This window comes from Euprymna scolopes, chromosome 5, assembly GCF_053919585.1.
Source record: "Euprymna scolopes isolate OS-2025 chromosome 5, ASM5391958v1, whole genome shotgun sequence".
Lineage (NCBI taxonomy): Eukaryota > Metazoa > Mollusca > Cephalopoda > Sepiida > Sepiolidae > Euprymna > Euprymna scolopes.
The window spans coordinates 83,298,186-83,311,304 of NC_136486.1; the positions used below are offsets into that span (position 1 = coordinate 83,298,186).

General features: G+C 36.4%; 1 protein-coding gene across 1 annotated transcript in view; it reads left to right on the top strand.

The window, feature by feature from the left end:
- Positions 1 to 1,202: 1,202 nt before the first annotated feature.
- Positions 1,203 to 13,119, top strand: part of LOC145276897 (3-oxoacyl-[acyl-carrier-protein] reductase FabG-like) — a 64,710-nt gene continuing 52,793 nt past the window's right edge. Inside the window, exon 1 of the mRNA XM_080128339.1 lies at positions 1,203 to 1,591. Coding sequence (XP_079984465.1) covers positions 1,537 to 1,591 — 55 coding nt within the window. The 5' untranslated portion in view covers positions 1,203 to 1,536. The remainder of the gene's footprint in view (positions 1,592 to 13,119) is intronic.

A 13,119-nucleotide genomic window follows, 5' to 3' on the forward strand; every position in this document is an offset into this window, starting at 1 on the left:
AGTGTGATTAGGAGATACTACTATTTTGTACATTATTATTGTATTCGTTTATGGATACACACAACTTCTTTATAAGAACCAGTGTTGTGATTTATTTTTTTTCGTTACATGTTACTTTTTTCATAATGTTACCTTGGCGTTTCTTAAGCTTAATGCCCGCAAAGGGAAAAATTTGCAACTTATTGTAAATAAAATTTCTTCTTCGTTTCAAAGCAAGACATTTATATTTCATTCTTTACCCCCTCTCTCTTTTGTTTCATGCTTTTTTTTTTTCAGCTTAGTTACTTTAGCGTCGAATTTATCTGGAAGCAGGATAAATTCCGACACAACATCTCTTCTGTGAGATAGAGGTTGTAGGGAAGAGAAAAGGATATCTCCTACGAGGCTACAAAGTCTATTTTGAACTCTATCAAGGCAGGGCAAGTCCTTTCTAGCAGCTCCTGCCCAGATGTGGCAACAGTATTCCATCCTTGGACGTACCTGGCTCTTATATAGATAGAGAATTGCATCAGCAGTGAGATATCTACTGGATCGATAGAAAGATTCCACCATTTTTCCAGCGGCCTTGGCAACAGATTTGATGTACCTGTTCCATTTAAGATCAGGAGTAACGGTCAAGCCCAGAAGCTTGTCAAAACTTGAGGTCTCCTGAAGACGAGAGCCATTCATTTCAATTGATGCCAGATGTGGATCAGAATGTTGATGATGTAAAGAGAGAAGCTTGATTTTAGATGCATTAAAAGTAACCAGCCACTCCTTTCCCCATTTACCACGTGCTCAAGATCAGAGGAGAAAGAATCGGAGAGAACTTGGTCGTTTACTGTCTTAGATGTGCTATCATAAATGGTAGTGTCATCAGCATAAATGTCTACAAATGATGTAAGGATGTGATCTACAAATGATGTAAGGATGTGATTTGGAAGATCATTAATGTAGATCAGGAAAAGAGTTGGGCCCAGGATGGACCTCTGAGGGACTCCGGCATTAATACTGTGAGCTTCTGATTTTTTTTTGTTTTTTATTCATTTATTTTTTTGTTTTGTTTTTGTTTTTACCCCCAAGTTTTTCAGGGTGTTCATGCTTAATCGCCTAAAAAAGTAGACAACCATACAAAAAAAGGTTTTGAGGGTTTTTGATTTAGCGAATTTTACAAATTTACACACACAAAAAAAATCTACGAGAAATAAATAATCGCTATCACTATTGTAGTAGTAGTAGTAGTAGTAGTAGAAATTGCAATTGGATTTTGGTTAAGTCAACAAAGGTCCGTCCCTTGATAGTTTCCCCACCACCACCACCGAGACCCGTGATAGCTTCTCTTCTCAGCGGAAGAAAAGAAAAATAAAGGGAGTAACCTTGAAAGTTTATAGTAATTACGCAACAGTGGTTGGTTGACGAAATCAACATCAGCAAGCACGTGCAGTTGAAGGAAGCCGGCTCCGCTCGTTCAGTTTATTAATCGCGAGATTACAGCAGCAGAAGAAAAATTCTTCCATCTTTCGTTACGTTCCCTTATAGTCATCTTTCTGCATAATAATGGCATTGCAAAATGGTCTTTGTAGTTTAGTTGGGAAAGTAGCTCTTATTACAGGTGAGTGAATTTTAATAGTATAAATATTCTTATTTTCGAATGATTTTTTTTTTAATTTATTTGTTTGTTATGCATCTTTAACTATTTTCTCAACCCAATCATTGAAATGTCTTTATTTTTAATATTGATTTTGTGTTACTACTTTTAGATGTGAAAAATTATCTAAATAAATAAAATAGAAAGGAATATTGGGGAAGGGGAAACTAAGTAAAATCAACACCAAGATTTTTGCTTAGTATGTATTTTTATGAACTGAGCAATTAAAATTCAATTTGTAAAGCATTTATAGAAATATAATAAAATAATTTAGTTCTTATTTACAATTCGACTTAATTTAAGAAAGAAAAATACAGATAGCAAAGTGATATCAAAAGTGGCACTGGCACTGTGCCTTGTTTGGAGTGAAAATAAAAAAAATAAAAATAAAAAATAAAGCGAGACACTATTTTTTATCCACCAAAGGAGGAGACAACGGAGTTGGAACTATTGAGATCAAAGCCAGCCTTGTAATGAATACAATTTACTAAAAAAAAAAAATCGGTATATATTAAATAATAAAAAAAAACTACTTGAGCAATTTATGTGATTACGTTCCTTTACGAGTACCTACATCATAAAGATTTTCTTTGTTTTTTGTTGTTCGTTTTTTTTTTCTTTGTTTGTTTGTTTTTCAAATATATAGAATTCTAAATAAGAACCAATAATTCCTATCAGTTGTAAATTGTAACTTTCATTTCCTTTAAATAAAACCATTTTGTAAAAGTGCGCACATTATGGGTGTGGCGTCTGCAACCGGTGAAACAACACGTGTAAGTTACCTTCCATAGACAATTCAAAAGTGTTGCTTTAATTCGAAAATCGCTTTCAAGTTTTTTCATATAAAATATATGGTTGCTTAGTTTTGGTTGATACATGCCACAAGGAAATTATGTATTTTAACATGAAAATCGATTAAATCTTTAATTCTAAAAATTTATAAGAATAGTATATATTATTTACAAGAATTTAAAAGGATAGCATACATTATTGGTGGAATTGACTTCTAACGAATATGATTATATGCTTTTCCTTGACCTGAAATCTGGGTAAAAATACAAAAAAAAGAAAAGAAAAACTCAAAGGTGTACGCGACCGCGACACGAGTGTAAACGGGACTATTAAAAGTACATTTCTCCCACATTATTACAGAAATAAAAAAAAAACGTTCTTTTTTTTTTTTTTTTTTTTTTTTTTTTTTTGCTTGTTCGTTTGTTTTTATTTATTGGTGCTAGTAAATGCACTTACTGATCCGCGCTATTTTTTTAAATCGTATTTCCAAGTTTAATTTAAGTTTTATGATGTTTTTTTTTATTATTCAATTGTAAGGTTAAAGTACAGAATAGGTATAAAACACATTCCCCTCCCCATGTTAAGAATGGCTTTTTAAATAATAACGTTATTGTTTCAGCACGGAGTACATTTTTTTAGAATTTAAGTTAAATTTAGATTTTACGATATATTTTGTGTATTAAATTTAAATAGTTTTAAAAAATCCTCCTCCACCTGTTAAGAATGAGTTTCTAAGTAATAACGTTTATAACGTTATTTCAGCCCGGTCCATAATCTGCATAAGTACGCATTATAAATACTAGATTTTTTTTTTTTTTTTTTTTTTTTTCAAAGTGTCAAACAAAATTTTACAAATTGGGCACAGGGTCTTCAAATAATGTGAGAAACATCTTCCTCTGAACTTGGATCCTAGCCAAACAGTCAGATGTGCAATCGTTCAAAAGTTTTAAGTCGTTTATTCATTTTTCATCTCTATCATTCATGAAATGCAGATGTGATCAATATTGTTAATTTAAAATTAATCGAATCTATGTACCCCGTTTAAAAAGAAAGGATTCGTTTGAATATTTGTAATTGGCAGAAAAACAACGCTACAATTACATCAATACGAGACTGCGCACACCACAATGCGGTATTATGCGGTCTTAAATTTTTATCGCAAATAAAAACAAGTTTGAAATTTATTTCAACCTTTTTCTTTTAAAAAGCAATAATCTTAATTTTGCTATTTTTTAGGGAGGGTAAATTATGAGTGAGCAAGTTTATTTTATTTTTATTTAAAACGTGTTTAAGCTACTGTCTTAAAATTAAAATATCATTTTAAATCAATATCCTCCATTATAGAACATTTTACAAGCTTTTCTGTTTCTTTTGTTAAATTGTCTCCATATTATAGTTTTTACTTTTTGTCAGAGTACACATTTGGCAGAAGATGCTTTGATCTAACTGGCAAATATGATCGATCAGAGTTGGAATGAAGAGTCCGTCTTTTGTTTTAGTTTTGTCAGTAGCCATTGTCCTGTTATAGATGGCAATTTCGAAATAGTTCAATGGCTTGCCAAGCGGCGTTAATAACCAATTTTTGGAGGTGTGAAATCATGCGCATTGAAGCATTATTTGCAGGCAACTGCTAGTTGGAGATGAAAATGTTCAAAAGATGTTATGGTTAAATAGTTTGTAGTGGCAAACCTTCAATTTCGGGAGTCTTATTCCTGGACCTCCAAGACTTCATCAGTCACACCCAACCACTTTAATTGCTCCAAGACCTGCAAAGTCTGCTAAATAGGCATCGAAATGGTTTAAATACAATCCAGGCTCTCTGATTAAGAGCTCTTAGAAATAAGCACAAAAGACTCCAAATATACCTTCGTTTGTGGTCACAAGAAGTCTATGAGGTCAATGAGTCAATCAGAAGAACATTGCTCTTCTTCACGTAATTCAGTAACTATTTTCGTTACTTTTGAAGATATTCTTTTTAACCTTGCCCTAATTCCTAAATATACGGCATAATCACATTAACACAACAGTTCTTGTTAGATCACTGAAGTTAAGCGACATTGAGCCAGGCCAGTACCAGATGGGTGACCATTTGGGAATGTTAGATACTGTATGTTATCTGCCCATGACTAGGAAACTGAGGACGGCTTATGAATTTGATATTCCTTCTAAACTTTCTCCTTCAGAGGAAGCTTGTATAGCTCGCCAAGGGGTAATACCAAACTAGGTATTACCAGTTCATGCTAATACTTAAATCTTGGTCATGTTTGCCTTAATTATTATAAAATTAGAGCTATCCTCCTCCACCATCTAATCTAGATTCTAGTGTCACTTTTTCTGCTTCAGAATCTGCAGCAGACGAAAATTACAACAAACAGTCGCAAGAGCGAATTCTTGTGGCTGGAAATTTTGAATCCAATTTCTTTCTAGCTTACCCAATCAGAAGCCTGCTCTCAGTCACGTGACCGAGTGTATAAAACGTGAAACCGGCAACAGACTCTCTCTCTCTCTCTCTCTCTCTCTCTCTCTCTCTCTCTCTCTTTCTTCCCAGCTTTTGCTGACAGTACACCTCTCTGTTGGAGTGCGACCTCACCTGGCCTTTTACCCCTGGCTAGCATGAGTACATACAAGCCAACATGGCTGTCTCCAACACAAATATCCACTGAAGACTTTTCTCTTTCTTTCTCATTAAACCGTTAAAGTCTAATCTACATCTCCACATCAGAAACTCTTTCCACGACTACTATAGATATAAGCGCGCATGAACACTGTTCTCCTTCAACAAACCTGTCTAATATTTAATCTACATTTTCACACAAGAACATTTTTAGCTACTAACCCGTTTCTCTTCTATACCCGTTGCTAACAAAGATGACCAATAAAGTTGCTTTTAAATGTTAAAATGAGATTTTTTTCATGTCTTCATTTCAACTAAAAATCTACATTTGAGTTGAAATCAACAGAAATGAACCTAATGGTTTTCTTAAGAAAACCCCACAACTTATTCTCAGTTATGGCACCTATCAGTTCTCGCTGTAGGGTTAGCTCTTCACTTCTAACAATGTTGACTTTCTAGTAAGTAGCCATTCTAGGTGTAGATCTAAGTTTACATGGAGCCTAACAAGCCTATGATCCAAGTAAACAATTTCAAGAAAATTCGGGCACTAATACTCCTACATAAACTCTCCTAATTAAGAACTGATCAATGTAACTTTAGAGTTGCATTGAACAGAGGCCACCGTTATCGGTCAAAATCCATATTCTTTCAGAATTTCTCATTCTAGAATTTATCTTCAAAATCAAATTTGCTACAGCATTCCAATCTATTAAAATTCTTTCTGTGCTCTAAATTGGAATCCAGCACCACATTCCAGTATCAATGTTCAAGCTGCAGCCAAGGAGAGCAGCGCACCTGCCTGTGAAAGCGGACCTCATCCCCAACGTCCAACAACAGACAGCCAGCGAAAGGATCCTTGTGATAGAATTACCGACCAACCATCATAAGAGTAGAACTGACACATAGACTTAGGGTCATGCACAAGTTGTGTGTTCGAGTAAAACAAAACAATGAGTTTCAGCGAGCATCTGGCATAGATATTAGGGTCCTGACCACTGAACAAAGAAAAGATGAAGACAAAGTTAAAAACCAGACGAAGTGCAGATGAAGTCTGGTTAACCACTTGACAAAGTCGAGAAAAAGCAGACGAAAAGAAAACTCCGATAAAGACTATATATAGCCACTAGACGAACAAAAGAAGTTTTAATAAGTTATGAAAGAACTTTAAAAGATTATAAAGACGACAAACGCTAGACCAAAGTTAACCACTAGACGATCAAATCACGAGACAGAGGTATGAAGAAGTCTTCACGAAATTAAAGACTTTTAATTCTTAAAGTGTTTCACAGTTTAAAAGCTCTCAGAAGCTTTTGAAAAGTTTTAAAGAAGATTAAAGGCCTTTGGAGACTTAAAAGGTAAGATGCCACCAACATGCATAGGGAATGTTAATTTTGCAATTCTATAAAAGGTAAGTGCAACTTTACTGGGACCATCCCAAAATAATCTTTTTTCATATTTTTCAGTTCGATATCTTTAAACATGGCAAGAGGAGGGGATGATTTGAAGGCAGCATTAAACTCCTCTAGCATTCATCATACCCTTTTAGGTTTTTTTTTTAATAACTATGAGGACATGGGTAGCCATTGATAAATTAAGGATGTCTCCTTAACAGCTTTCTAAGGTCATTTGATGTTGTCTTTACTGCTTTTACTGGGAAGGAATGTTGGTGTTCTACATTTTTACATAGAACTCCTCTTAGTTTCTAGCTTTGTGTCATAGGAGGAGGTTTTCATGGGTGAATGGAGTGGAGTAGTGTCCTGTAGAAAAGGGGAACAGTTGGTGAGTTTTTGAAGAGTTTGGAAAAGGTACTGAGGAGGAGGCAGCTTTTTTATGAGACAATGAAATGAGTTTATAGTCTCTCTCTTTCTCTCATAAGGGAGTGATGATGGGTGGGTGTATAGCATGGGTCAATGCAAAATTTGATTGGTTGTCTTTGAAGGATTAGGTCTTGCTGCTGGTGCTTTAGGGTAAGAGTGAGGGCCTACTTTTGAGGGAGGGGGTGACTGCAGGCTTGCTTTTGTTGTGGGTGTATTGACAGTTTTCTTTTTCCTTTACAATAGTTGAGAGTAATATTCATAGTTTACTTGTAGTGAAAAGTATCCTCATGTCTGTTTGGAGTTTCCAATTGGACAGCTGACACCAGCGTAGAGTCTGAGGCAGATTCTGGCTTAGACCAAGTCGGAGAGCTTTTGAAGATTGAGATGAGCTGACAGCAACAGTCTTTACATAAGATGTTGATATGGATCAGTGTTTAGAGCGTAATTTCCCATGATGCACTTAGAGCCCAATATTAATGTACAGTACAGAAAGTGTCAGTCTGTATTTTCCTTTGGTGTTTATATTTTATATATACTTGAAATTGTGCCTGCTTCATTCAACAACCATCAGTGTAAGAGACGGCACCATAGCCATATCAAGAAAAGATGGAGAAAAGTCATGTATACAACATTGGGGTTAGCAGCAGAGGACACAGCGAGTTGTCAGTGAATTGGTGTTCACAACCCTTGGAATGAGACCCTGAAAAATGCAAGCCATTTGACCAAAATCAACTGTAACAAGAAGAAAATCTGGAGAAATTAAAGACAGGAACGTACATTGATGCAAAAATAAATTGAAAAATAAAAGACAAAGAAAAATTGTGCAAACTTTCTTACACAAAGAAAAGATGCAACAGAATATAAAACGGTAATTGGTGAAAAAAATGAAAGAAAAAATAAACAAAAAAATGAACACACATAAGTGAAAGGAAAATATTAAGAGGCAAGACCAAATAAAAACCTGCATAAGCGAGTGGGGAGGGGTTCTCTTTTTTTCTTTCATTTTTTTTTTTTTTTTTTTTCGCAAAAAGAATTCTTCTATTTTAAAACAATTTTTTCCATAATTTGCTGAAAAATATTTTTTTTCTTTTGTTTTTTGCTTCAGATATATTTATTTTTTATTTTTTTGCTTCATAAAGATGTTTGAATTCATAAAAATTGACATCATGGAGTAAGAAAGTCAACTATTAGTATGATAGTAGTAACAATGATGGAGTTGCTTTTGAGTGTGTGGCTCTCGTGGGGAGGATGGTGAAAAGAGAAATTTATAACTTTTTATAAATGTGAAATAAAAATGGTTCTCATTTATTTATATAGACAGATAAATCTTGGTATTTTAATAATTTCAATACAAATTGCTTCCATCTTTTAAATGTGACTTTAAAAAACAAAAAGGGGGAATCGATTTACCTTTTCACTTTCAATTCAGAAATAGATCACAACTTGCCGCCCCTCATCTAAAGAAAAAACATTTGAACATAAGGATTAGAGTAATAACATTGACACAAATCAATCGTAGCCAATATAAACTCGAATGATAATGTCCATGATGCGATCTACAAGAAACCAATGAAGCCACTGACATATGACTTGAGTGTCATCCTTATATCACTTTTGGGTGAGAGCATGCTCGTACCTCAAGAGGTGTCCAGTGAGAACATGCACACATCATTCTCAAGTGATTCTGCACATGCCCATCACCCTCCTCCCTGCTCACACAAATAGCAATGTGGGGGAAGGTCGCATTTGTACTTCTTCCGTGGTGTTTTCTTTGGACATGTTACTTAATGCATCCTGTCCTGACTTGTCAGGTGCATCACTTTCTAAAGAGTGCTCTTTGTCTGATCTTTCATGCAGCATTGGGGCTTCATCATCTGAGGAAGCCACATGGTCACTGAAACTATCCTCCTGCATGCTAGATGCACATCTTTAATGTTGCATAGTATTCCATTAACAGAGATTGAACTATTTATCTTTGTCACTATATATTTTCCATGCAGATTCTTGACTCAAATGAGATTAGAAACTGCAGTATCAGACACAAATGTTGCGTCTAATGCGGATTTTATAGGCGTAGGTTGCATTAAATGGGATAATTGAAACTGGTTTGTCATCTTTTGACATGACATTGCACCAATATACTGCCGCCAAGACTGAGCACTGTGTTCTTGCACTAATACATTTTATTGTGTAAAAAGATCTATCAACTATTCCATTTCCTGATGGTACATGAGCGCACTGAAATTGTACATGTACACCCCATATCCCTGCAAACTTTGCAAATCTCTTTTCACAAAATGCTGTGCCATTGTTAGTAAGCAGCTCGGTTGGTCCCCCCTTCACAAAACACTATTTCCAACTGCTTGATGATGCTAGCAGGTGCTTGGCAAGGCAAGAGCCCTCAAATGGTAAAACATTGCAATCCTGTTCCAGTTTTCTGAGACATCAAGCCTGCCAAGCTTCCAATGCACTGAGCCTGGATCAGTTGATTAGCATTCTCTGCAATCCCTAACCACTAATCATACCTTGGCTTTAATTATTCCTGGGTAAGACAACTTCACAAAATGCAGTATTCTCTTCACACTAGGTTGCTCGCTGAATCAATGGATGACCTGTATCTGAGGAATATTCCGTTCTTTAGCTACAGTGCACATAGGTTCTTTTGGTTCTGCCAATGTACAGATTTCATGAAGTAATCACTGTGATACTCTTGTAAGTTGATCAGCTTGGTTCTTGTGAGATTTGACGAACTTCGCATCAATCTGCAACTCATATTCTAAGACCAATTCTCTGTGTTATAAGCCTGATCAATATTTCAGATACTGTTTTGGTGCAGACTAGTGTCTGTCCATACAAAGTGTCAGCTACCTAGGGAAGCACACCTGCAGAGTTGGTCCATAAATGAATGGTTTTTGCTTTCCATCGCAATGCAACATTTATGTTTCACAAAACAGCATCAAGCTCAGCCAAGTTGATATATTTTTCTTCGTGTACCGATCAGAGCCCACTTGTGTCTTCTGCTGTAGAGCCACATCAGTGGCTAAAGAATTTGCATCTACCTATATATTTTGGCCCTGTCGGTGGGGCATTAGAATACGCCGACTGCCCCCCTGCAGAGGGTAAAAGTCCCTCAATGGGGGTCCTGGATATGACCTTAAACTATATCCAGTGGTGAGGCCCCAGCTTGTGGGCTTTGGGGAGTGTGGAGCCACCCTTTAATTACCATTGCTCCCAGGTCCACTCTGACCCGGAGTGGTAGTACCTGTTAGGGTCCCAACTATGGGTTGAATAGAAACTGACGTGAAAACAACAAATAAATTCTATTAAAAAAAATTTTCTTCAAAATCTTTGGATTCGGCATTAAATGACCCGAAAAGGGTTGATATGCCGTAAAACAAAAACAACCAACTAACCTATACATTTATATCTTATCCACTGATACGCCAGTCACATTTCAGTGGATCATCCTGGGTTATTCTCAATAATCGATGGTTATACAATGTCTGCATCCATTATTTCATTCAGTTGTTATGGTGTTTGCCCTTTGTTTCACAAATCCTGTGGTGATATGTAACCAACCACATATTGGAAATAACCAGTTGTCTTCTTGCATGCTGAGAAGACAATTCAACAGATAAATTTATCAGAAACTACCAGCAGTTCACTTCCACGACACCAAAGTTATCTTTGCTCCTCTCAGTAACAATAGGTTATTAGATTAAGTATCCCAAACTAGTCTAGTTTAGGATGCGAAAACTGGTAAATAAAGTTAAATTTCCCTTAACTTCAACTTGCGATATCTCGTTTATTTTGGGGGGTTATTTTGATAAAGTTTTGATTTAAATAAAATTTAATCTTGTTGCTTTATAGATATATAATTCTTTTTCTTGTGTTTTTTAATAGTTTTTTTTTCCAGGTTACTTCAAGTTAGTCATTAATTTTGAACGCCACCTTATTTTTTACACAAAAAAAAAAGTTGGTGTTTTTCAAATTTGATGTGCGCGATATAGTGAGTCTCTAGGTATACAAAATAGTACCATTTTAAAGAAAAGAAGGTCATTTATCAATATGATGAGCTTAAAGGGTTTTAAGTTGTTTTTCACAAAAAAAATCCAACTTGAAAACTTCAGTGAAAGAAATATGAAAGAAATTCAATCGAAAAACTTCCGAAACTCACACCGTTTTGTAAAGAAATATCTCCTCTTTAATAATCTGTTGGTTTCATATTATTACGCTCATAAATCAAGGAGTGCCGCTAATAAAACTGAATGTACCTACACATCCAGATTTACAACTTAATCCCAAGTGACCTAAGTAAGAAGTATCATCACGAAAATCAACTGTCAGTACGAACAAGCCGCACGTAAACAAACAACTTGTTTCACAATGGATATATCAAAATTCTTAAATGAGTTTGTTTTTGTTTATTTAATAGTTATAGAAAGATATTGTTTGTTATGTCAGGTTTCTATTAATAATAACAGGACAAGGATATGTGACCGTTCAGACCAACATGGCCGACTGACCAAGTCTCGTTTATTCACGTTTACGTCCGAGAGTTTACATTATAAACATTGAACAAAGGGGGACAACTCCCACCGATCCAAGGGACATAACATCTCCCTTTTTATTTTATTTAATAATGTTTAATGTTCTTTTACTATATGGTCTCTCTCTCTCTCTCTCACACTTGATATATCTATTAAAAGAAAAGAGTTCATTTATTTACTTTTATATATATATATATTTGTATATACATATATTATAAGTCTAGTTTAATAGGTGGTCTTGACTGACGCCCAGATCTGGTTGTTGTATACTCTTGAGAGGTGAGAGTGGGGCATGCTGTTTTGACTGTTTCTTCCCTAGGTAGATGACTGTCTTCATGGGTCTCCGATGTGTGAGCCTCGACCATTTCTGGTGGTTTGAGTACAATGTGTCGTCGATTGCGTCGGATTATTGTCCCTTCTTTTTTGGTCCGTAGAATGTAAGAACGTGGTGTATTTGCCATTCCAACAACGATGCCTTCCTGGTTTGGAGGGTTGGAGCTTCTGACCCATACCGGTGTGCCATTTTCAAGTGGTTGTAGCTCTTTAGCTTTTTTTGATAGGCGGTGTGTGAGTTGCTGTTGAGCCTTCTGGTTCCTTTCCCTCTGTCTAAAATTCTCAAGATCGGGCCAACTGGGGTTTAGTAGATCCGGGTGAGTCGGGACGTTTGTCCTCAGACGTCGGCCCATTAACAGTTCGCTGGGGCTAAACCCACAGTCCATTGGTGTCGCTCTGTGTGCAAGCAAAGAAAGATATGGGTCTTTTGCCTTCTTTAACATTCTCTTCATTGTTTTCACACAGGCTTCTGCAGCTCCGTTGCTTTGGGAATAGCGGGGACTGTTTGTAACGTGCTGGAAACCCCAGTCATTTGCAAACTTGGCAAAGTCCTTCGAAGTGTACTGGCTTCCTGGGTCTGTTCTTAGGATGACAGGTACCCCATGTCTGGCAAAAATAGCTTTAAAACTCTGTATCATTGCACTGGAAGTCATTGATGTAAGCATGGCGATTTCTGCATATCGAGAGAAGTAGTCTACAAGTATGACATAGCTGCTGCCTTTCAACTCAAACAGATCAGAGGCTACAGTGTGCCATGGTCTTGTTGGAAGCTCAGTTGTCATGAGGGGTTCAGGTGGTTGGTGTTTTAGCTCGGCGCATCTTGGACAGTTTTCTACAGTTCTTTTGATTTGTTCAGATAGTCTTGGCCACCATACGGACTGGTGAGCTCTTTGTCTGCACCTGGTAATTCCCTGATGACCAGAGTGGATTTTGGCAATAATAGTCGGTCTGAGTAGCGATTGGATTATGATCCGTATGCTATACATCAGTAATCCATTCTCACATGTGATGCTGCCATGGTAGGCTCAATAGGGTTTAATTGATGCTGGGACATGATCCTTTGATGGCCAGCCATTTCTTACATATTGTAATATGCAGTTGCTGATTTCATCAGTTTTAGTGGCTTCCTCCAGCTCTTTCAGACGTTTTTCTCTGGCAGGTAAAGATTCCATCATGGTGTGGACGAATGCTGTTGCTAACTCTTCGAGGTCCTTGTCTTGTTTGGTGGGTCCGTTGTCAGATACCGCTCTTGACAGAGCATCAGCTGTGTATAGTTCCTTACCAGGGACATAGCGAATTGTGTATGCATACCTCATTAAACGTATTCGAAACCTCTGTATCCTTGCTGGAAGTTCACTGAGGTCCTTAGTACCTAGTAGTGGCACC